This window comes from Pollachius pollachius (genome assembly GCF_949987615.1).
Source record: "Pollachius pollachius genome assembly, chromosome: 2".
In the NCBI taxonomy this organism is placed as follows: Eukaryota; Metazoa; Chordata; class Actinopteri; order Gadiformes; family Gadidae; genus Pollachius; species Pollachius pollachius.
In genome coordinates this window covers 20,197,698-20,223,466 of record NC_136935.1, presented here as the reverse complement: position 1 = coordinate 20,223,466, position 25,769 = coordinate 20,197,698, and the positions used below count along the sequence as shown (strand labels likewise).

General features: G+C 39.2%; 1 protein-coding gene across 1 annotated transcript in view; it reads right to left on the bottom strand.

Annotated features, from left to right (window-relative positions):
* Window positions 1–25,769, bottom strand: part of srbd1 (S1 RNA binding domain 1) — a 104,572-nt gene that overhangs the window by 66,411 nt on the left and 12,392 nt on the right. Inside the window, exons 8-14 of the mRNA XM_079758775.1 lie at window positions 25,479–25,575; window positions 23,639–23,828; window positions 15,149–15,252; window positions 14,050–14,157; window positions 12,915–13,072; window positions 5,846–5,936; window positions 5,619–5,726 (exon numbers count right to left, since the gene is read on the bottom strand). Coding sequence (XP_079614901.1) covers window positions 5,619–5,726; window positions 5,846–5,936; window positions 12,915–13,072; window positions 14,050–14,157; window positions 15,149–15,252; window positions 23,639–23,828; window positions 25,479–25,575 — 856 coding nt within the window. The remainder of the gene's footprint in view (window positions 1–5,618; window positions 5,727–5,845; window positions 5,937–12,914; window positions 13,073–14,049; window positions 14,158–15,148; window positions 15,253–23,638; window positions 23,829–25,478; window positions 25,576–25,769) is intronic.

Sequence of the window (25,769 nt, the reverse complement as noted above, 5' to 3'; positions counted from 1 at the left end):
AAGACAAAAGATAGAAGCAGACCACTGCGCTAGATGGTAATAATGATCTCATGTGACCAGAGGCAACCCGGGAAGGTAAGACAGACTCCCTGGTCAATGACAGCGCTGGTGTCTGACTTTGTGTGTGTGTGTGTGTCCCCTCACTGCTGTGGTACAGTCTTGCACACATGTCTGAAAGATAAGTGACCTAGCCATAAAGGGGGGTGAATACTTAAATAAAACAATTTATTCATTGTGTTACATTTTTTCATACCCTTACTGCGCTTGAAAAGCTATTGATGATGACCCTTTATTTAACTTAACTGAGGCCTTGCAAATATAAATACATTAAATTGATTGTAAATAATATGTCCACATAAATTAAACATCACATATTTCATTGGGGAAAACATCAATATGAATTAATTCTCTTCATTAGCAGACTGTGCATTTGGTTTTGCAGTTGGTTGCACCTCTTCTATGAATACAAATAATGAATTAACATCCTTGTATTTGCCAGAATTAAGATGCTTAGAATCTGACTTCCATTTAGTATAGTAAAGCCACATTTATTCAGTTTTATTGCAATTTGATTAAAATCAAATTACACATTTGTGCAATGAGACACAAATCAGTAAACTGAAACTGTATCAGAGTAGCACGCCAGTACAACTGGCCCAGTAGTAGACTTCCCATCCCACCTCTGGCTGCAAAAACCTTTTTTGTTTTGCAAAGTTGCCAACCAAGCAATCAGATTGATATTTAAGTTTAGTGTGATCAGCAACTGAGGTGCTTTGTTTGTTTGCTATTTTCTTTTATTCAACCAAAATGTCTTCGAGACATTTAAGTATCATTAAAACAACAAATTTAGTACAAATGAGAGATTCAGATCACAGAAATAACAATTTCAAACAACCACATTCTCCATTTTCTATAGTAAATATCACCTTACCGTTAAACCAAAATCCTCATTGATATCATGGCCCCATTATTAAAGAGCAGAAGCAGGCGTATCATTCCTCTCAGATACTGGAGAAGATTCTGAGCACTGATGCTATCACAATTTATCAAAGGCCTTTTTTTTTTTCACACCGCCATATTATCCTAAATTAAGAAATCATCCAAAAAATGAAATGACTACATTGGATTTTGCAATTTGGAAGAATGTATCTACCACAGTAATCAATGACAACATATCTGCAAATAAATACAATTAGACAATCCAAGTAAGGTGATCAAATGAAGCTACCGATTAGGGAGTATTAGGCAAAGTCTGCCTTTTACATTGAAGACTTTTTTTTAGAAAGCCTAATACAGTTGAGAGCCTATCGAGAACATTCGAGGCAAATCTTGCAGATATCTGATACACAGCAGACCCGTGTATGTACGTACACACGCCACCTCTGTTTGACAGTGGTTGAGCCTGGGAGGGAGGGAGGGAGGGATCGGCCAAGACAGAGCACGGGTGGAGGGCTGAAGGGGGTCTGGGGGAGTGACGGTTGAAGTGCATTGAACCCGTGGGTGACACAATGAGGGCTCAGGGAGGACAGGAAGCAGACGTTTGGAGTGAGGCAGAGGTCTTGATTGAGCTAGATTAGAGCCCTCCCCCCCCCTTCACAAACATGCACACATGATAATGAGGAGAGTAAAGTGACTAGAATAGAAAGGTGAATGCCGATAAGAGATTCAGACAGATGCTCAAAAAGTACATACATGTCAAGGTAGTTTTGCAGTTTCAGAAAAGTACTCTTTTCAAAGTTTGAATCGTGCGGACAAGGCATAAAATCCTTGAGTTACTGAGATAATTTAGTCAGTGAAGAATCTATGACTTGCTTTACTTGTGATTGAATGAGTGATATTGTTTAAACGCAGATTCCATCACACACAGTAGGACACATGGGGGAGTAGCTCAACACTTAAGAATACAAGCATATTTTAAGTGCCCCTTGAACCCATGCCTTCTCTGATTCATCATTCAAGCTAAGCTATGCTTATTGGGTCAACATGTTTCCTAGTGGCAGAGCAGGGTCAGCCACAGGACAAGCAGCAGGGGAGAAAGGCCCCATGGGAGTTGTAGTTGGCGGGGTGACAGAGGTCATTTCACATGGGTGGGCATATACCCTAGGGCCATAAGAGTTAGGGAAGTCTGTCCTCTGTGAAGAGGGCTCCACATAATGAACTAGTCCATCATTATCTTTAAGACTTGTACATGTGGTTTCATAATTATGAATTTATCAATGTACATGGTAAAATTAATCATACATTCTTGCAGTAGTCCATTTGTTTGGTCATCTATTTAGCCAGCAGCGTTAAAGGTTTTGGTTGACATTTTATGAAGTGGAAAATACATGCCCAAAGAAAATGCAGCCGCTAGCAATTTTAGCATGGCGCATTAACCACCTTGCTGGAGAACCCCAAGGCAGCTCTTTCCACAGAATTCAAGAGGGCCATCCCCGGCCTCGAGTCTTAGATTGATCCGGTGCAAGCAAAGTGTCCAACCCTGGGCAGCGTTTTACCTCATTGGAGTCTCATGCAGAATCTGACCGTGAACTTTGGAAACTACATGCGCGGAGCTAAAGCTAGCAACGTAAGCTCAAGGCCTGTAGCCAGTGTAACGACCTCTGCATCATAGGACTGCCACAGCTGATTGAAGGTTTATTTAAGGCACTTTATACTTTACAGAGAGGATGCATGGCGTTACAGTGTTAATTTTAATTGGGATTATGACTTGTATCAAAATTTTATTTGGTCATTACATTTGATATCTTGGCTTTAATGCAACAATAGCAAAATACAACCTTGATAAAAAATCATGGGCCGTAATATTCAATCTATCACAAGACAGCTTCATAGAACCCATCGGATTTATAATCTGGTTGAACCATCAAGGACACCCCACTTAGGTAATGTGGAACGTTTTGTGTCGATACCTAAAATTAAATATGTCACATTGCCAATTTCAAATTGCCAGTTTTTGCAGGACCACAGTGAGATATTTTTTATAATGGAAGTCAATTTGAAGAAAACGCTGACCTCAACCATTCTGAAGGTGAACAACTCAGAGTTGTCAAAGTCGGTACACGTATAGAGGCCGCTTGTAAACGGGTCTCCAAAAAGTAAGGCCACAGTGGGCACTATGAATCGCAATCAAACAAAAATTGATCAGCCCCATTATTCAATCAATTGTCATCTTCAAAGTAGCCCAGTGACTTGAAACATGGCGTGCCCGCTCATTAGCATTGCTAGCACGTAAAACATGTAAACATACGTCATATAACAGTCTAAAGCAAGGGGAAAAGCATGATATCACCCCTTCAACTTATGCGTGTGCCATTGCTCACAGAGTCCCTTTAAATGACAGTAAAGCGAGAGCGTGTGAGAGTATCAAAGAGATAAAGCACCGCATACCTATAGGTAGGGATGCAGATTAGAAACATGACATGGCCACTCAAAAGACAAAAGGCTGAGACACACAACCAAATATCAAACATGTTTATACAAATTCGAATACAATACTCCATCGGTTGACGTTAAGAGTATCTGGCCGAAGTGTGTGGAACAGATCCGCTTGCTTCACAGCTGCTCAATAAAAAAATGATACATCTGGATTGTTCAAATAGGAGGTGGGTAAACGATCAGACTCAACAGATCACATCCCTTGATAAAAATCGGTCTCAAACACACACACACAGACAAAAAGTACCCAACAGTTCCAGGTTATGATTCATGAAAATGGCTCGTAGAAAAAGGGTCAGAAAAATACAATATGCCAATCTACACTGTGTGCACAATTAATAGGCAAGTGAGTATTTTGGCCATATCATAATTTTTATGCATATTTTCCATCAAGCTGTATAAACTTGAGTGCTTATTGGATTTAAGCATACCAGGTGATGTGTATTTGCGTAATGAGTGAGGGTGTGGCCTAAGGAGATCAACTCTCTATATCAAGGTTTGCATAATTATTAGACAGCTTCTCTTCCTCAGGCAAAATGGGCCAAAAAAGAGATTTAACGGACTCTGAAAAGTCAAAAATTGTAAAAAGTATTTCATGGGGATGCAGCACTCGAAAATCAGCACTTGAAAATGCTAAGATATTGGGGCATGACAACAGAACCATCAAACGTTTTGTTGCAAATAGCCAACAGGGTCGCAAGAAACGTATTGAGAAGAAAAGACGCAAATTAACTGCCAAAGATTTGAGAAGAATCAAACGTGAAGCTACCAGGAACCCATTATCCTCAACTGCTGCCATATTCAAGAACTGCAACCTACCCGGAGTGCCCATAAGTACAAGGCGTTCAGTGCTTAGAGACATGGCCAAGGTAAGGAAGGCTGAAACCAGACCTGACACTGAACAAAACACACAAGTTGAAACGTCAAGACTGGGCCAAAAAATATCTGAAGACAGATATTTCAAAGGTTTTATGGACTGATGAGATGAGAGTGGCTCTTGATGGACCAGATGGATGGGCCCGTGGCTGGATCAGTAATGGACACAGAGCTTCACTTTGACTCAGACGCCAGCAAGCTGGAGGTGGGGTACTGGTATTGGCTGGTATTGGTCTTCAAACCTGGTCGGGTTGAAGATGGCCTTAAAATCAACTCCCAAGCCTACTGCCAGTTTTTAGAAGACACTTTCTTCAAGCAGTGGTACAGGAAAAAGTCTGCATCTTTCAAGAAGACCATGATTTTTATGCAGGACAATGCTCCATTGCATGCATCGAAGTACTCCACTGAATGGCTAACCTGTAAAGGCCTTAAGGATGAAAAAATAATGACATGGCCCCCTTCCTCACCTGACCTAAACCCTATTGAGAACCTGTGGGCCCTGCTTAACCCATTTGTGCCGGCTGCTGCGCAGCGCAACATTGTATCTAGTAGATACAATGTTGCGCCGCGCAGCAGCCGGCACAAACGGGAGATTTACAGTGAAGCAAAACAGTACACCTCTCTGAACAGTGTCTGGGAGGCTGTGATTGCTGCTGCACAAAAAGCTGATCATCAACAGATCAAGAAACTGACAGACTCCATGAATGGAAGGCTTGTGACAGTTATTGAAAAGAAGGGTGGCTATATTGGTCACTGATTTTTTTTTTGACATGTCAGAAATGTTTATTTGTAAATTCCAAATTGTTTTATTATTCTCCCTTTAACAGATGAAAATAAACAAGTGAGATGGGAAAATGTTATTTTTTTCATTTAGTGGCATAATAATTCTGCACACTAATAGTTGCCTAATAATTGTGCACATATATAAATATTCTCTCTATACTCTCTATACTTCTCTCTATATTAAGAAAGACAAAACCTCACTTTTACTTTCTTAAACATTCAGGTTTAGGTTCATTAACATTTTGGATTGACCAAGAACACTGTAGTTGTTCAATAATAAAATTAATCCTCAAAAATACAACATGCCTAATAATTGTGCACACAGTGTATTTTGACTCTCTTTAGGTTTGGTTGCAGATTTTTTCGAAGGTTCATCCTTACAAATGGAATATTCGGTGTGTGGTTGTTCCAAATTTCCATGCATCCTGACTCAGTTCAGAGTATTTGCAGGCAGGTGGTCTGTGGGCCTTAGGTTTACAAGCTGGTGTTTGGAGTTTATAAACACATGTAGGTTTGTATCTTACCAGTAGGACACGTCTAGCGGCTGAAAAAGACCCCGGCTGATCAGATCGGCGAAGAAAGACTCTGTCTCACGACAAGCTGTCCCGTTGCCAATGACAACCTTATTACAGCTGTGATAGGAAGAATCAGGAAGAGGAAGAAAATAATCACATTTGAGTTAGTCTATAAAAACAAAACAAGTATTCCATCACTATAATATGTCATTTTATGATGATGTCAAGTGTAGTACCTGTATTTGAGCACGAGGTGGCGGAGTCTGTCTGCCTCTGTTCTTTGGCCAGGCCTATGCAGGTAGAGCACATCTGTATGAAGGATATGACCTGAATGATGGTGCATACAGAGAACAGCCATTTCCAGACACATGTTCAGAATCTGATAGTTAAGTCAGTTAATATGATTTATATTAATATATAATTATATTAAAATATTTATATCAGTAAATATGATCTGAAAAGGGGACAAATGGAAATGAAAATTGCTCACAGCTCAAAACTATGAATATGATATATAGCATTATACAATGCAGACACGAAATTATTTGAATAAGCAGGGAAAACAATTATTGTACAGTTTATAACATTTAGACCTTGTGATTACACACAGACTATATTTTTGTATCCATAAAGATGTAGTCAATTCCATGTGTGACAATATATTTAGGTAAAAAACTGACATATACCAATATGTTAATAAAATACGAGAAATAAGAAACAAAAACTAAATAAATAATTGTGTGCGTGTGTACAGACACACATTTGTATTAGCACACACACACACACACACACACACGTGCCTCAATGTGTGTAATTATATATCTCATTCAAATCAAAACACAGAAATCAAGTACATGTGCAGAGAGATGTCCTGGCAGCCGTCGTGTGTGCTTAGCGTGATCCTCATAGAGGCTGGGCACCAGGCACAGTGACGCCTGTTGTGACCAGCGTTACGGCCTCGTGAAGCACGCTAAATAAATCTAACTATAAATTTGATTTAATTCCTAGCGACATATCATCTCTCTCATTTGAACACATGATTCCAATACATATCCAATACAATCGAAATACTACAATCCACCCCACCAGACACCTTATTGGATGCACATATAGCATAACAACATAACGTTTGCCTGCTTCCAGCCATAGCTATAAGAAAACCATGATCAACCAGCAAAATTACCATAGGTATGATTCTGTTAGTTTCAAAACGACAAATGATTGTGTGAAAATGACTGATGATTACCTTCAATTGAAAGAAACTGTGTTTTTCCACAAATGTTTGTTAAATACAAAACAAAAAGACGATATTGACACACAAAACAAATGAATGATAAAAACAGAACTATGGATATCTCTGGGTTTGAAAATTGTTGAAAACATTTGGGATAATGTAACAACTCAATAAAATATACATCGTAGGTCTTGTTTTTTGATATTTTAATAAGAAGCAATATTATTAATGGAATGCGTAGGATAGACAATTATTACTTTTTCTATATTTTTGCACTTGACAAAATAATCACAAATATTCAAGCGAAAGGGATTCAGTAGTGGTTCCTATTATTTTGACAAAGCTTGGCAAGTCCACGTTAAGGCGCATTTCCACCGGCGGGTACGCGTCGGCCCAGCATGCCTCATCCCAGTAGTGAGGGTGCGGTATAGCCCTGCTCAATTACGGCTCTCGTTTCCACAGCTGACAGTACCCTTATGGTAGGGCGGGGTTTAAGCCGGATGGGGATAGCCGCGGCAGCTACGTAAGCATCGTGACCTCATAGCAGTCCGACACAGTGTAGCCTGCTAAAAAATCCAAAGAAAAAGAAGAACGCGACACAATGAACAAAGAGCAAAAATGTAGGACGTCCAAGAAGGACGGCAAACTTTTGCGCGACATCTTCTTCAATAAACGAAGCTTTCGCCGTTGTCCATAAATACCCTGCGGGTACTGTGTTTGTTTGTTATTATCCCCCTGTCGCATGGAAGTGACGATTCTGTCGACCAATCAACGGACGGCGTGTGTAGCTCGAACTTTCAGGCACCCTTTCAGGCGTGTCAGTACCCAAACAGAGGAGTACTGCGAGATAAGTACGGCTCAGTCCGGATGACGCCGACTGTTGTCGTTGGAAACGCGAACCGTGCCGTACCTTTGCATACTGAACCAACCGGCACCCTCCGGTGGACATACGCCATTAGGTCCTATTTGGTAGAATCTGGCCAAATATTTGGCTTTGGCATTACAAATGTCTGTTTTAGATGTGTCAGCATAAGTATAATCAAGGGGGGGAAAAACAAACAAAACAGAAAAAGAGAAAAGGCACAATCTGGAGTGAAAGTTGCATCCTTAAAGATGTTCACGTATAAATAATAAATGTATGTTAAGTCACCAAATGAGGTACAATGGATGGATTTATGATCGATGACCACATCACTTTTAAAACTCACATACAAAATCTGGTGAAAAGCTGAAACTAAAGGTAGGTTATTACTTTAGGAACAAATCATGTTTTTCTCTTGAGGCCAGACGACGTCTTGTCGAAGCTACCTTCTTGTTGGTTCTTGATTATGGTGATCTGTTGTACATTAATGCATCAGCTAACTGTCTACATATGTTGCACACTGTGTATCATGGATCTTGAGGTTTATAACAAACAGCAGAGCCTTATCTCACCACTGTACGTTGTACTCAAAAGTTAACTGGCCTTCTCTGTCTATGCGACGTCTTAGTCACTGGTATATTTTTATCTACAAGGCAATTCTAGGTAAGCTCCCCTGGTATTTGTCACGGCATATGTCCTGGAAACGTGTCCCCCATGGGTTACGGTCTCAGGACATGGTCCTTATGAGTGTTGCTAAAACGTGGACAGAACTGGGAAAAAAGGCCTTTAAGGTTTTTGCACCATCTTCCTGGAATAACCTGCTGGAATAACCATCAAGCTGCAAGACCTAATTACTCTCAGTGAATTTTAAGCTGTAAAGAGTTTGATGTCGGACTCCATTAGAAAATGCAAATGTTTTAGTCAATGATCTAAATGTTTTATTACTATTGCACTTAGTATTGAACTTGTACTTTGTCTTGTGTTTTATGTTGCAACTGTGTACTGCTGTTCATCTTGGCCAGGTCTCTCTTGTAAAAGAGATTTTAATCTCAATGACACTTAACCTGGTTAAATAAAGGATATAAGAAGAAGAAGAAGAAGAAGAAGAAGAAGAAGAAGAAGAAGAAGAAGAAGAAGAAGAATGGCCTGATTACATTATATTAAGCTTTGAATAATTGTATACGATTACATTTTTTATTTGACTCAATTCATAGTCCCTTTCCCTGACTGAAGAGGGGCCACTAGGGAGCCACTATTGCAGAATCACATTGTTATCCACGTTTTTCCTTTTAAATTTCTACAGAGTTATTTTAATAAACGCAAAAAAGCAAAACTACAACATGCATAGGATTGCTGTGTGGTTGACGGGGCCTTTCGACTCACTCATCAGTCTTCAAATTATAAAAAGAAAATAGGTGGTTAGAACATTGAGCAGTTTTGACCTCATTGCACGGCAGTGAATGTTGCTACATGTTCAATTCATGTTGTGAACATACCAGCCTGTTATTATTAGTAGGTAGAGCTTTTTGTTCTCTTTTGGCCTCGTTTAAACACTGAAATATCTGCTAAATACATTCATCAATAAACAGCTTCTCAAAACATTATCGCACCCGCCTCCCGCAACCTCTTATTTCTATGGACAGAATTGAGAAGTAGGAGTGCAACCACGGAAAACTAGGTCCTTGGGAGAACCCGCAACCATTTCATTACATCTGTTGGTAATACAATCATTAGGTGAGTGCTGCATGCAGCGCTCAACTATCGTTCTTAAGTTTTACTCTTTCTTTCTTTATTATTCTCTACAAACTTTGGGACCTATCTCCTACCTCAATTTTTAACCTAGACTCCATTCCAATTTTAAAATGGTGATATTATCTTGGAATCGTGCGCTTCTTTTCAGATTTTTTTAAATATTTTACACTTTCTAAGATATTCTACTTTTAAAATGGAAGTCAATGGGAGGACGGCAGAGCCGCCTGCCCATTCTCTGACACTTACTACTTCAGACTTCTTAACTTGGTCAATATTTTATCGTTAATCTTTGTTCAAAGGTTTTAAAAATCAACACACGTGTATCTTCAATAATCTGAATTTCGATTACCTTTATACTTTTTTCAAAATCACAGTTTAAGTTCCCTCTCGGCTTGTTTTCAGTTGGTCTCATTGATTTACGCTGAGGCTAGAGCAAGTGGACGTGCAGGCAGTGTTGCCAGATTGGGCAGTTTTTCTCGCTCAGTTGAACTACTTTTACGACGTTCAGGCAGCGTTGCCAGATTGGGTGATTTTCCTTCCCAATTGGACAACTTTTAATAACGTTAGGCTGGAAAAATGAGCATAAGCCGAGTACATACACTTTGGCAATTTCAGATTCTTCAGTTCAATTCCTTTAACATTTCTGCGCTTTTCATTCAGCTGTCAATTTATTTGTTTCCAACCATTTACATTTTTTTAAATGGTGTGCATGTTTACATTGTTTAGTCCATTTAGACTTTTGAACTCTGTTCAAATCCCTTCACTTGATTTAAGCCATTTAAGGTTTCTTTATGTCTTAATCTATGAGGCTGTATAAAAAAATTGTTTCAACCTCACTTTGTACTTAGCACTCACCGCATTTTCTGCAGGAAATGGATTTTTCTAGTTTAGTTTAACGTTCATCTCAGTCCATTTTTCCAACCCTCCCACTGGATGCAGGCGACAAAGTGCTACTGATGTATTTGAATTACATTGTGATATCCAATTACAAAACCAACATCCTATAATTCTGTTGTCCCATGTTTTGCAATTCTGATGTCTACTGTTACCTCAAATGAAGCGCTGACGAGAAGCTCTTACTGAGGGATTTCTCGCGCCTTAATTAGGGTGCCAAGCACATAGTGTGAGGCAACCTATTTTAAATCATTAGTTTTATTATTATGCCACTTTTGACTTACACAGCCTAAACCGCCCGCACGCTTTTTATGAAACTTTCTACAGCTGTAGAGGCTGACTCAAGATTAACAGAGAGCAAATATTACACTGACTGGCCCAAAGGTGGCGCTATAGCAATAGTCCAAAAATGCAAACTTTGAACAAGCATATCTCGTGACCCCTTTGACTTAGTCATGAAACTTTGCCGACACATGCATATCCTCATGGTGAACAAATCTGCCTCAAGAACCTATAACTTTCTTTGAATAGATTTACGACCATCTGGAACTTTGTTAAAAAAAACTCTAAATTCAGGAAGGATCCTACATAAAGGGAAGTCTGTACAAGATTACACACAGATTAGGGCACCCAGGAGCCATTCATTTCTAAAAAAAAAAGGGTGTGGTTTAAAACATGTAAAGACTTCAATGCTTATATCAACATCAAGATAGACTCCTATGATCTTGAGTCCAATGCAAAAGTTATTCAAGATCAAATTCTGAACAAGAAGAAGTCCACATACTTTCAATTGAGGCATGGCATTGAGATGGGCGTCGCCTGTGACTAAAATCACCACAGTTCATAGACGGAATGTTTGATTTGAGCGGGACCAATTTAGCAGCTGTTGGGTTCAAAGTTCCAACTGCTCAAGTAAGATGAAGTCAATTGATTAAACAACATGGCTGCAAGAGGCTCAAAATCTTTCAAATTTAACTTATCGCCAAAAGGCAGGGTTAACTTAACCCAACCATTGTCAAACTTGGTGCAATTGTATCTATATCGGGCAATAGGGAGCGCTATAACAATTAACTGAAAATGTAACCTCTCCAAATTGTACCCAGATTGGGCGATAGGAGGAGCTATAACAATTAACTGAAAATGCAGACTTTGGACGGCCATATTTTCTGACCCCTTTCACCTACAGTCATGAAATCCAGTAGACATTTGTCCCTCCTCATGTTGAGCAAACGTTCCTAGGAAACCCAGAACCTGTAACATAATGGCAGCTGCATGTCCAAATTAGCCCAATCAATGTTAAGTGACTAAAGTCGGGGTTAACTTGAGTCAATCGCCACCAAACTTGGTGTACTTAAAGAAGCATGGATCAAGGTTAACCAGGCTAAAGTTCAAATAAAAAAAAATAAGTTCAAATTAAAATAAAAAGATAGGGGGCGCTAAAGCAATCAATGGAAAACTTTAAAGACTCATAACTCTTCAGCCTTTTCACATACGGTCATAAAAGTTTGTTCGGCCATCAGCAGATACAAGCTGAGACTATTCCAGCGTTGTCAACCGTATGCAAACAAAAAAGTTCTTAATTGTCTTCGTCAGGGTCTTTATGGTCTGCATCACATGGTGTTGGTGGCAACACTGTTTGAATCTCTGGGAAAATTTACATCTTATCGCCAAAGATGTCGTAAAAGAGAACGAAACTGAAATCTTCAGGTTTCCACTGTAAAGTAATACTGTTTGGTAGACAGCTCACTACTGTCACATGCACAACTTTGGAGACAGCCTGACAGCAAAGTACCAGGAGCACTACATAGAAACGGTGATTACTAGGGGTGTGCACGGGTACACGTGTAACCGGTTAGTAAATCATAACCGTTTAGGAAAAATCAGTAAACGAAAATCGGGAAAAAAAAGTGTGATTCCCATTGTTTCAATGGGAATCGCGACGGTCCATACTTTCAACATGAAGTTTACATATTTATAATTCGAAATTTGTCCCAGCCTTTATACCACAGATACTCTAGGGTCTATAGCATATAACCGCGTTGTCGGATTACAGTTTAATTCATTTTTCACAATTTACCAGCTCTCGTTTTGAAGGATAATCACCGCGCCATTCGTTTCAATGGGAATCGCGACGGTCTATACTTTCAACACAAAGTGTACATATTTATAAATTGAAATTCGTCCCAGCCTTTATATCACAGTTACTATAGGGTCTATAGCATATAACCTCGTTTTCTGATTACAGTTTAATGTAACAGTAAACATCCTAATTAACACCGCAACTGCAAATTAACCACACAGAGATAACCATAGCAACCGGTCAAACAAATGTTCTTTTTGCGATCATTCTGATCGCGCATCCGCAGTGTTGATAAAAAAATAATCCCCCTATAGCGTGACTGCAATTCACTTAATAATCCATAATAATCCAAAAAATGATATATTCATTAATTAATAAAAAAACGGTTAACCGTGTTCACGAAAAAAAGGGGTTGTTTAACCGTTTACATTTTTTTGTAACCGTTCACACCCCTAGTGATTACATATGAGAAAATGCACTTACTGGTAGGGGAGAGAACTGCTATTTTGCAGCCATGCGCAAAGCCCGGGTCGACCCCCATGATGACGGAGCCCCTGATTGGGGACACTAGAAGACGCTGGCGAAGGTTACGCACAAACATATCTATAGACTCCTTCTCAGCAGTTGCTGATAACTTGGTCCTAAATGGAAACACACATAGAATACGAAGTAAAAGGATACGTTTGCATACTTTGGACACAAGGGCCTATCCACAGATAGTCCATCCTGATTCTAGAGTGTAGCCACCATAATATCCACAGATTGTCTATTCTGATTCTAGAGCTTAGACACCATTTGATCCACAGATTGTCTATTCTGATTCTAGAGCTTAGACACCATTTGATCCACAGATTGTCCCTCCTGATTCTAGAGTTCTGCCCTTCCAACACTAAAACCCTTTTCTGGTGTTTGTGTATGGTGTTCTACACCACATACATGCACGTTTGGATGTATACCGCATTTCATTAATTTAATTTAAATATTTTTTAATTATTTAAATACTCCGTTATTAAGCATATGTCTTTGTGCAGTGAATATACATAATGTTTTTATAACTGGGATCAATATAATTGTGTGCCTTTTTGGATCCAAATTCCTTGTTGAGATTCATCAATAAATAATTAATGCATGTATCGATAGAAAAAATAATTTGTTTCTAAAAAAAAAAACAACCTAACCCTAGTATAGACAGCTTTATATTTGTTCTCCCATGGAAAAATGGTTGAGAAACAATTGAATCAATACATATGTTCAATTTGATTTGAAACTGTAAAAATGAAATGTAAACCAAGCACTACCTCCAAACATTGGTCAAAACTTGACCTCATGTTGGTTGTTGGACCAGTTGGTCTGTTGACTGACCCAGCTAGACCACTACATTAAGTCCCTAACAAAGTCAATACTGAACCATTTTGCAATATAATGGTGTCTTTACTCTAGTTTCATCATAATCTGTGGAAAGAATGGTATCTACCATCTAGAATCATGCTTCAAAATCTCTGGAAAGATTGATGTCTACAGTCTAGAATCATGTTTAAAAATCTATGCATTTTTCTAATCTGAAATTTGAAGGAAGGAGTTTTAGTAGTAAAACGAGCATAGACATGGTCTCATCTACCTGTAGCTTCTGGTAAGTAGGGGTAGAATGAGTCTTTTATATGCATCCTCTACTGCATCCCCAATAATTTTAGTATCACTTGGTCTCCCCAACATCTTAGGCCTCCATCTGCAATACAAGTTGACAGGACAGAAAATTACAATATATTTATTAAGCGGACGCTTTTGTCCAAAGCGACTTATAGTAGGTGTACTTAATAATGAAGATACAACCCAAGATTGCAAGAAGTACATACAAAATAGGCAAAGCAGCTGCCTCGAAAAGTGTTAATATAATATATTATATAATATAGAAACAAGAGACAGAGATATACCAATTATTTTATTTTCACTGCACCATAACGTTACAAGAGATCAAGCATAGACAGAATAAATAAATCAATAAAAAGTAAGTATTATATACAACTATAATTACTTATGAGAATTAAAGGATTAATGAAACTTTTAAAATGCTGGAATAAGCTGGCATTACACAAATATTACAAATAAGTACAAAGTTCGATTAAAACTTAAGGTAGAAATGAAAGGTTATTCATGATGTTTTCTTTAAGGAGGTAGCATCTCTTCAATCTGTTTCCCCACAATTGATGAGTGATTCCAATCAGTTCACAATGGAAAAGCATTTCTATGTCACCTGTCATACTAAACATAGTATTTATAGTCTTTAATTCGTAATAAAGAACCAGTTTGTGATAGCTTTAGATAAAAAAAATGGATTTTAGTGTAGAAGTAGTAAATTTGCATTCTTTAGCAGTTCTGCTGCCATCATATGGCTCAACACCAGGGCCTAAATCCTAATAAAACTGAGGCAACTCAACTCACTATTTCCAGCCAAACTAACTCCATATTAAGCAATTTGCGGGGATTCTTGTTCATGTGCTTCACGGTGTCGAACAAAGCCCAAACTACGGTCGGCCGTTTGAGTGTGGCTCAGGCTGTATAACACTTAAACATCTTAAACACCCTTTGCCCAAACAATAGCAAAATGAGAAGTTGAAGCAAATCAACGATTCTAATTTATGGCTAACATTACATACGGCTCCTGTTGTGGGTACTTTACTGTTAAATACACGTATGTGTTTGCGCGTGTGTTGACAGACCTGCAGTTGATGCACCACCTCGTAAATTCACTCTTCACGCTGTCGGGAATGTTCACCTTCACTGTCAGGATCTTCAGACTCTCCCCGCGGTAAATAGCCAAGGTCTACACACGTACACACGTACACACGTACACACACACACACACACACACACTCTTTATGTTTTGTATTGGTTCATATTGAAGTAACGTAGGAACAGATTTTTGGTTTGCTTCTACAAAACCAAACCTGATCACCAAAAGACCTTTGCTATGATCTGTCTTTGAGACCCTCTGCAACTTTGATCATAACCAGGGTTTTTCTTGCATTTCTTTCAATCTACAAATAAATTATCACGCATTATTCCTTTCGTTCAATAAAACATTCGATAAATTGAAATACCGAAGGTACACGGTATAGCCAGAGTATCTGTTCAAACTAAATGAAAACCTTGGGTGGTACGAAATATTTGATATGAATTAACATTTAATTCTTTATTTTTTGCATGGGTTAGGAAAGGTGATTGCAATTAAGCAGAAAATGATCTGTGGACATTAAACAAGATTAAAAGCAACTAAAAAAGCACTACTAAAAGCATGTTCCACTAGTTGCAAAGCTAACTTCATGAACCACTCCTACTTTCACAAAACTATAAAACAAAAAAAAAAGTGTCATGGTATGGTTCAAATTAGTAAATAAGATGCAGAGGCACAAGGTTGGAGAGGACAGAACGGAGGAAGTAAAGGTGGGAGGAGGGATCGGGGAGATTTGTGAAAGAAAATTTTTGTTTAGTAATTCATCTATTTCTGCTATTTTTCAGCTATTTGTCTTACAGATAGCTTCAAAGACCTTTGACCTTTTTGACACAAATATTTTTCTCTAGTGAATAACGCAGGGTAACATCCCGAAATCCCGACATCTAAACCAAAGGTTACATGGATAGCAGCATAGTGCTCCTGTGGTTGTATGTAAAAAAACAACAAAACACAGTTCAATAGCAGCTTATCCAGTTGAAACAGTTTTTAGTTAGAATGATACCAGATGGTTACAAATCCACCCTCTACCCTCTATCTTTTAACCTGGACTTTTCCCATAAATTTGGGTTACACAACTAATGGGGACAACATTTTTAACATCCGTCCAGTATAGATTGCAAGCCCTGCAGCCTCCATTAGCAACTATACATTGATTTTAAAAACTGTATGCATGCAAAATGAAGCCAAGACACTTAATTATCAGCAAATACGTTATTTTTACAACCAAACACAACTTTGATGACAAAAAATAATAAAAGTAAGGCATCACTTTTCATAGTTTTTTTTCACAGAGAGGAGGTTTCATATGGTATATAGCTTGAGGAGATCCCATCACATGAAAGACAACACAATTGCTTTGAATGTGCTTGTTCACAGTTATGAAGTACATAACTCTTGTTGTTACATGCTTTTTATTTTATTTGGGTTTGGAATTGTGTTTCGTTTAGCTAACAATGGTTGGTAAGACTAAAAGTTGAGAATCTAAACCTTCTAGGGTGGTTTAAAATGACTGTTTCCAATCTGTTTAAATCTCTTACAACGTCTTTGCAATAGAAGGGACTGGCCCTGCCCGGATACGGGCACACTCGGGATAAAGTGGTAGACACTGTTTTATAGAGCTAGCACACAGTTCTTTATTCGTGTTTGACTTAATTTTGAGTGTGTCAAGCATATCAGTTCAATATACACAGCTCTAACCCTCCTCTTGTAAAGCCAAACAAACTTATCTAACTCCTAAGTTACAGAAGTCAAAAACACACATACACACACACACACACACACAAACACACACACACACACACAATTGAGGAGCCGAGGCCTCCGTGTCCTGTGGCCACCCCTGTTTTGTGTTGTGCTGGTGGGCCCTCCGAGGAACTGTTACATGCTGTTAAGCAAACAGTAGTAAGTGTCTGACCTTTTCAGCTGGGAACCTTTAGCCCCGCTACACAACAGGGCCAAGAAGCAAAACGTCAATCTGGAGCCCAAGCGGAAGAAGCAAGCTGACAAATGCCACCACTGCACCACCATCAGCAACAAGGCACCGCAAGGCCTCCTCGCCCCCACCCACATAACGCCATAACCACTAGCACTCAGCTGCACCCTAGCATGAATTGCAGCTGTGTGCATGAGAGGTTGCATTGGACACCCACACAGACACCCGCCACACACACACCCGCCACACACACACACACACACACACACACACACACACACACACCCGCCACACACACACACACACACACACACACACACACACACACACACACACACACACACACACACAGACACACACACACACACACCTAATGGAATAGTAAGAAAAGGAATAAAAAAAGCAAACTTGCATATATGACAAATATGTTTGTGACATTTTCCTTCCCTCTTCAGTTGGGTGCATTGACAGAGAGAAAATATCTCCTACACCCTACACTCTAATCTAAGCCATGAAGTTTACCTTTCTGGACAGAGCACAGAGCAAACTGACGGATAATAATATTTTTTCGGTACTTAAAAGGTTTTGGGTACCACAAAGATTTCTTTGTGTTTTAGAGTAGAACCACCTAGTGCATTATCAGTTGGTATTGTAGGGTCACAGCACAACAGAAGATGAGCAACTGGGTCAATATTTAATGCCAATAAAGTGAAGCTGAAGAGGTTTTAGTAAAGGTAGATTTAGGCAGAATTATAATAACAATAAATCCAATATAAAAACTAATAAAAATACTTTTTTTTTGTCACTGAGTAATAGGGTATGGACTGTTGGACTCAGTGGAGCCTCAGCTTTTATATGCTTTAGTTTATGGGGATCACATGATTTGACAAAGAACACTATTGGTGTGCATGTGCAGGTGCACACTTATGATATACATAAAACTTTTGGGGTAAACTAGTTAGAACTATTAGAACGCATAATGTCACCTAACTGCTTTGAAATGGGGGAAGGGGGCGTTTCTCTCTCTCGGGATGTTGAAGTTAAAAAGCAAGTATATCTCCGGCCGTGGGGCAATAGGAACTCGTCAATGTCCTCTTAAAGTAATTGTTTTTGAAAAAGACATGTACAGATTGTCATTTTTAATGTCTGGCAACATTATGGAGAAATACAACTTGTTTTCTTTACATTGCGCTTGATCTCGGGTTGTCATAGCACAAAGCAAACTGAAATATAAACAGTCTGTTTCTGAGCTGAGCTTTAGGATTTTTCAAACTGGACTTTTCCCATCATTTAGGTATTTAAGTAACTAATGCTTGTGACCAGGTTCCCTACAGAGAAATTACATTTAGCTTTATTAGGTATTCACAGAGTATCTTTGGATACTACCTTTGTATTTGTACTAGATATTTGTACTTGTACTGTTACTAGTGAGGGTTAAGCTTCTCGTTCATTTATAGTATTATGCCACGTTGTGTGGCCATTTCATAAATAACATTGCTCATTATAACGCTCATACACAACGCCATGGGTCGTAAGTAACAATTCACATTCTTCCTAGAACCGTCCGTCCAAAACAGACTTCTTAAAATCTCATTGTCTCCTAATTCTACCTGAAACAGTGGGTTCATTTATACTTTTATGTTATATGGGTAATATTCTGAAAGCAGCGTTTCAAAACGAGACGGCAAGCTCCGTTCTGACGGACTACGCACGGTATTCAAATCCAATCATGACCAATCATGCATTGATAGAGAGAACGTTGAAGCATTTGACTGATTACAATATTTAATACACGTTAATGATATGTTTCAGTGTACGATAGAAATAACCTTACACCATTTAATTTAGCAGAGCAGCAAAAATGCACTACCTTGTTATGACGGAAAGAATAATTTTCACCAGCATGAGTGGGTTGTGTAATCCCTGCCTGTATTGATTCAAAATGTTGAGTACACTCGTGTCCTTAAAGAGTACAAAGACGGCAATAAGGCAATCCTAAGTGGGGACCAAGAGGCAGACCCAGTGGTCCAATTCCCTGTGGGTCTAGTAGTGTTAAATGCTGAACCATGAACAACTGTCGCCTCTCCTAATGCCCCCTTTAACGCCACCCTTCAAAAGCTTCAATCTTCAGTTAACATCGCTAGACTTGGACCGTGGATTGGCCCATTAGTTTCCTGTTTATGATCACTTATTACTGAGCTTGACTATAGAGTTAACATGCACACGTGTTAGAGACTTTATTTTCTTATTTTGTTCTGTTGTGGAGGGCTACCTGATCAAAGTCTTTGGTTGTAGATCTCTCATTAGATCCAACCCATAATATAACAATAATTACCATTTTTTTCTATTACCCTCCCAACCATCGTGATAAGAATGTGGCTCATGATCCTTCATGAAAAATATTGTGATATGAAATTTTTGCCATATCGCCCACCCCTAACAGTAATTATCTCTCTCCCTACTAGATGCTTTGCGTCTCCCTAGGTTAAGGTTAAGTGTGTGAAAAGGACAGGCCAGCTTTGACAGTTAGGCAAGTTCAAGCCAAAGCTTGACAAGATCAGTCCTTCCTCCATCATACCACCAGCCCCCCTCTCTCTCTCTCTCAAAATCATCACGACAATGTTTCTAATTCAACAATGGCACAATCATCCTTAAAAACCGACTTAAGAGAAAATGTGTATATAGGCTACCACTTTAAATCCCAGGCAGCACTGGAGTGAGGCCGCGATTTAGATTATGTAAAATATTTTTTAATATAGACTTGACATTTGGCATGGTAATTGGCTACTAAGGAATGGGACATTTGACTACTAAGGAATATCCTCTTCCTAGCCATTCGAGAGCCGAGCCCTCGTCGTTTTGACGCAAAATTATAGCTGTTTAAACGTTATGAAGACGCACATATCTTTCTTAAAATGGTTTATCTCCGCCGTCTTATTGCTATGATTTCTTTCACCATTTAGTCCCACCGTCACCGGGTACATGTGTGCCAAGTTTGCAGCTTTTAAAAACACTTTTCATAAAGGACACAATTTAACTTAATATTGGTCTACATATTCTATGTAAATGTAAAACTATTAAAAGGAAATCATTTCTAATTGTTTCACAATTGCTAGAGTAATTCAGAGGTTTCACTTAACTGTACATTCGTAAAAATATTGACCATTATAAGTACATCAATGAAAGAATATATAATTTATATTGATTTATATATTATCATATTATATCACTATTTAAAAACAATTATTTAAGTTTGGTCATACAGTCATACAGTGTGCTAATAACTAGTCGACATAAAGAGATGATTATGAAGTTTGAGAAATAGCTAAATAAGTGCCATAGTATTCACACGCAATTGCTTCCTGTCTCCATCCCTCCCATGCTCAACCTTTAACAAACCTCCAAATTTGGTACATTATACGACATAATTTTTCTTCTGCTTAAACAAACAAGCTCACACACATGCCGCCTGTCAAAACACACCCGAAGCATACAAGCTAACACACACAAACAAACATGCGGACATACACAAGGGGCCACCAAGTTAACGGCTAGAAAAGGTTCACTTTAGCCTGAATCTGACAGCTAGCAGGGTCACAGTGGCCGCTGGATTAACGCTCTGTGACAACGGTGCGTCACTCGAATTAACCGCCTCACACACAGGAGGAGTGGGACGGGCATGGGGGGAGAGAGACAGGCTGACTGAGAGGGGAGGGATCGGGTGGGAGAAATAGGCAAAGGCTAGGACCACACCTATTTGTTGCTCATCTCCACTGGCTCTCCATTTTTCTATCGCTCCAACCTCCTTCCCCCCCTCCCCCCCTTCCCTCCTTCCGTCTTTAGACCCAGCAGCATTAGCTGTCAGAGCAGGAGCATGCCAGTCAATCAAAGCCTCCTAATCCAATGGCATGTCAGCAGGGGACATGTCACATATGTTAAGTGGAGAGAATGGTTAGGAAGGGGGGTTACGATGTACTTTGTGTGTGCGCATGGGGGTGTGGGTGTGTGTGTGTGTGCGTGTTTGTGTGTGTTGCGCCTGTGGGGCACTGTGGCATGCTTGCCAGGGAGTGCTTGGTGGCGGCGAGTCAGCCGGTGATGGAAGCAGGGGTGACACATGAGGCCCAGGACCCACTCAGAGAACCCTAGTAGTCACTGGGGTACAGGGGGCGTCACGGACAGAGGGGGTACAGCCTAACAGCGACTGACGTGGCATTCAGAGCTCCTGAGCACCAGCCACAAAAAACTGACACAAACACAAACAGATGGTGTGTGTACGAGGAGAAGTCACTCCTCGTACACTCTGTGTGTGTGTGTGTGTGTGTGTGTGTGTGTGTGTGTGTGTGTGTGTGTGTGTGTCTATTGTATAAACCAGATTTCATCTGTTTAAGTGCAACAAAAATAAAGAGTTCCAAGTCCATTTCAAGGGCAGTGGTGCAGCTGCCTGCGAATGGTTTGAGTGTGCTTGGCCTAGCCTTATAACAGAGCCCATTCTGCATAATCCATCTCAAATCCAAGGTTAAATATACAGTGCTATGTGTGATTGAACCTCTGCCATAGATATTCTGAAGCAGGAACAAACAGTAAAACTCAACTAGGAAAGACAATGAATGAAGAAATGTTGACGTGAATACTGGCTTACAATTATTTGTAACATCTTAAGGGTTGAATTGAGTGTAAACAGACATTCAAAAGTGTAAAGTCTGATTGGAGAAATATATAATATTCATAAGTATGTTCAAATTGGTGTTTAATTTCATGAAATAAGAATTGTGTTTTCGTTTCCTTAGAATGAGCCCTTATATCTACATGGGGCAGCAGGTCCTCTTCTGATGGAGGTCGCCATAGTTCTACACTAGCCCAGAACAGACTGACACCTCTGGAGAACAGGTTTTAAAAAAATGTGTTCCGGGCTAAGAGTTGTAGGATGGAGGGGGGTGGCTACCCAAATGGCAAGGACCCATTTGCGAGTGTTTCCTTGGTAGTGTCATTGTGTAGGAGCATTCAATTGATATAATCACTGTTGTATATCAACTGAGCCACACACCGTGGCATTATACTATCTATCCAACTCGGACGTGGACATAAATACCAACGGAACAGCTGGCTGGAAGGCGCTCCACACACACACCGTGGCGTTATACTACTAAGTGTCCTAGAGGCTAAACCGTCTCTCAGACGCAGACATCACCATTCCTCTGCACAGATGGACACGTCACGTTATTAATATGTGTCCTAGTAGCGTAACTCTCTCTCAGACATCAACATCAAGTGCTGCAAAGACATCAAAGAGGCTTTGCCCTCTCTCGGACGCGGAAATCAACATAACCCGCTGCAAACACCCACACACACTAAGGCGTTATATATATATATGTCCTAGAAGCTAAACCCTCTCTTGGACGCAGAAATCTACCTAAACGGATGCACAGAGAGAGCTCCACACAACCCCACACCATGGTGTTATATAGACGTATCCAACATGTTTTACCCTCTCTTGGACGCCTATGTAGACTTATGAAAGCTTATGCTCTGTCTTGTCACCAAAATATCCTCAGAGGCATTTAGAGGATTAAATTATAATGGATTTGCACTTTATAGTCCAATGTAAAATAGTGTAGCGAATGGTAGTTTGTGGATGAAGGGGATTATGATAAGTGGGTGTGTCTTCTTTAAAACATGTTTTGGAGATGTTCAATTGAGGTATGCCCTGTTAACAGCCCAAATCATTAATTTGGAGAAAGTATAGACCAACGTTATTTGTCCAGCTCAGAAGACGGCTCTTTAGGTTAAAATAAGGTTGTAGCTCACCATCTTCCTTACTGCAGCAGTTAAGAGGCATCGTTTGTGTTTTAACAAAGTTTTACTTAGTTACTGATCTAAGTGAAATCAGAGTCACTGATCGTGGGGTAGCGCAAAAGAATGGTGTGGGAACACGAAACATATTGCTAGATAACGCAAAAGGATTGCGAGGAAACGCAAAAAGTATTGCCATGAACACATACGTATTTTGAGGTAATGCCAAAGGGAAGGAACGAGGGAACGCAAAATAAGCTAAATAAATTATCACAACCATGACTCTCAGGGGGGCACTGTAAAAAGATGGATGAATGGCTCACGCATTCACATGGCATTTTTATTAATTTAATCTTGATCCGATCAGTTCACCTATTAAAATACAATAAACTGTGCATTCTTGAGTCTGAAATGCATCGCCAGGCATGCAGAGTATGGTTAGAATTCTCAACAGCTTCATTTTTTATAATTTGTTTGTTCCGATAACTATATAGCCCTAAGCCTAATTAAAAAGGGTAATGAAGATTTATAGAAGCTCCTCACTGTTGGAATTAGTTTGACGATATTCGCCTGTAGAACAAAATAGCTTGTTCAAATTGTAGATTCATTTCAGATTAGTGTGAGCCAATTTTGTTGTCATTGGAAAATATTGGATCGGAAATCTTGATACTCAGCACATTTTTTTCCTTTTATAAGCAAAATAGATATGTACAATATATATATATATATATTTATTTCCCATATGTATCCTACCTGGTGAGCCTGGATGCGCTGAATATGGCGAGTGAAATCAAAGTAGAGGTGGAATTTGTCTATGTCCCTGCTCTTCTTGTGCTGGGCCCCAGGTTTGGCCTGGCTGTGACTGGGCTGGCTGCCCCCTTCCTGCTCCTTCAGGGCCACTTTGGACACAGACGACTGGATTGTCACAAAGCTGTTCCCACACCTGCACAAAAGCAAGCACGCACACGCACACACACACACACACACACACACACACACACACACACACACACGATGGAATGCTTTAAAAAGCAAATAGCAACAAAGAAGTAAGGCACTAAACACTAGAACCACCGGGAGTCGGGGTAATTTTGACTGCTGCTGAATATCAAAAACATTTGTAAAACATTCAGGATTGCGTTTCATGACTTTTCCAAAAAGATGACTACCACTGTGCATTCTTTAATACAGAAATGATATTGTAAAACAAGGTTACAAGCTATTTCGCGACTTTATACCAAGTGAACATGATCCACACTGTATCTTCAAGGACGCAGTTTGTATTCTCTCCAGCAGGCGTCGCAAATGTGCAAGTTAAGATAAGATAAGATAAGATATACTTTATTCATCTCAGCAGAGAAATTTATAGAATTAAAATTTATAGAACTTAATAAAATTAGAAAAATAAAATCTTGAGTGGTCTTATCCATTACTCATTTGGAGCAATTGGACTAGGAACAAAACAACAGATGTTACCATGTGGTATGTCAAAGAATCATTTTTTAATTTTGGGACTTATTTCTGTTGATGAACATAAATCTAAAAGACTAATCAAACTAACCCTTTCCAGACTACCTTCTGGTAAACGGCATGGTATATGAACATATGTATTTGATATTTTGATACAACACCTTGTAGCTTACCTTAATTCTAAACAAAAAAAGTTAAAAGAGTAGTGGCGAAAAGTAATTAATCAGAGTTGTTAGATCATTCAGGGCTCCCCAAGGAGAATTGATTTGCCTGAATTTGTAACGCTTACTCCTAGGGGCGTTTTTGTGTTGCATTTACCATAGACAGGTTGCTACAGCATTGGCAGTTGTCCTCCCTTTACCTCCCTGTACATCTGGTGGCCTGACACTGGCGTTCTATGGGTGCTGAACCAGGCAGCGGTTGTGATAAAAGTTAGTTTAGTAAAAGTTTAGTTAGTAAAAATGACAAAGTTGTGATAGGCAAACTAATTTGGGAAAGGTGTTATGGGTGCTAAAGGGTTTATTTTGTTCTTTGCATTATTCAACACCCCAGGTGGGTATTCTTGACTGATATATTAATAATATTATTAATTTTAATTATTAATAATTTTTCATTATCATTAATGTATAATTACATTTGTAAATTACAAGCATATGCACAATAAGTCAAAGTGAGCCCCCCGCCTCCAAGTGGGCTGTGGGGACGTCAGCCCTGGTTGCCGTTCAGAGCGAGAAGTCTCTTAAATTATAGGAATAAAGACCATTAATAATGTAATAATCGGTATGGCTTGAGAGCTCAACAGCTTTATTATGTATTATTTGTTTGTTCCTATAACTATACAAGCCTAAAAATAAAATAAAATAAAGTTTCAAGAGCTATTTATTTATTATTTGGCAAGATAACCTTGCCAAATAAGACAGCTTGTAGAAAAAGTAAAGATTTCATTCAGATTAGTCTTGGTGTAAAGACTAGACATTGGACAATATTTCACACTATAAGATGTAAAAATATTCTATAAAACCCTATGATATCAATATCCATTACAGTTTTTCTTCATATCAATGACATTGCGTCGGAAATATCATATGATGATGATGATGATGTATTTGGAAGCTATTCTTACAGTGTCCTTATGTAGGCCAGGGACTCTGGATCCTTGGCAATCATATCAGCCAAAATGTGTTTCACACCTGTCATCACCTCCTCCACTGAAGATAGACCTGACAGGTACAGACACATTAGCAGAAAAAATGATTAACACAAACATACACAACAAAAGCCCAGCCCCAACCGGACCTATTTAGTTATAATCGTTTTAACTAGATGTTTAGTTCAACAGATGACAACAGATGCTGCTACATATGTTGCCTTGCTGAAATGTTGGGTGTGAGAACTGTATTTTTCATGGACCTTT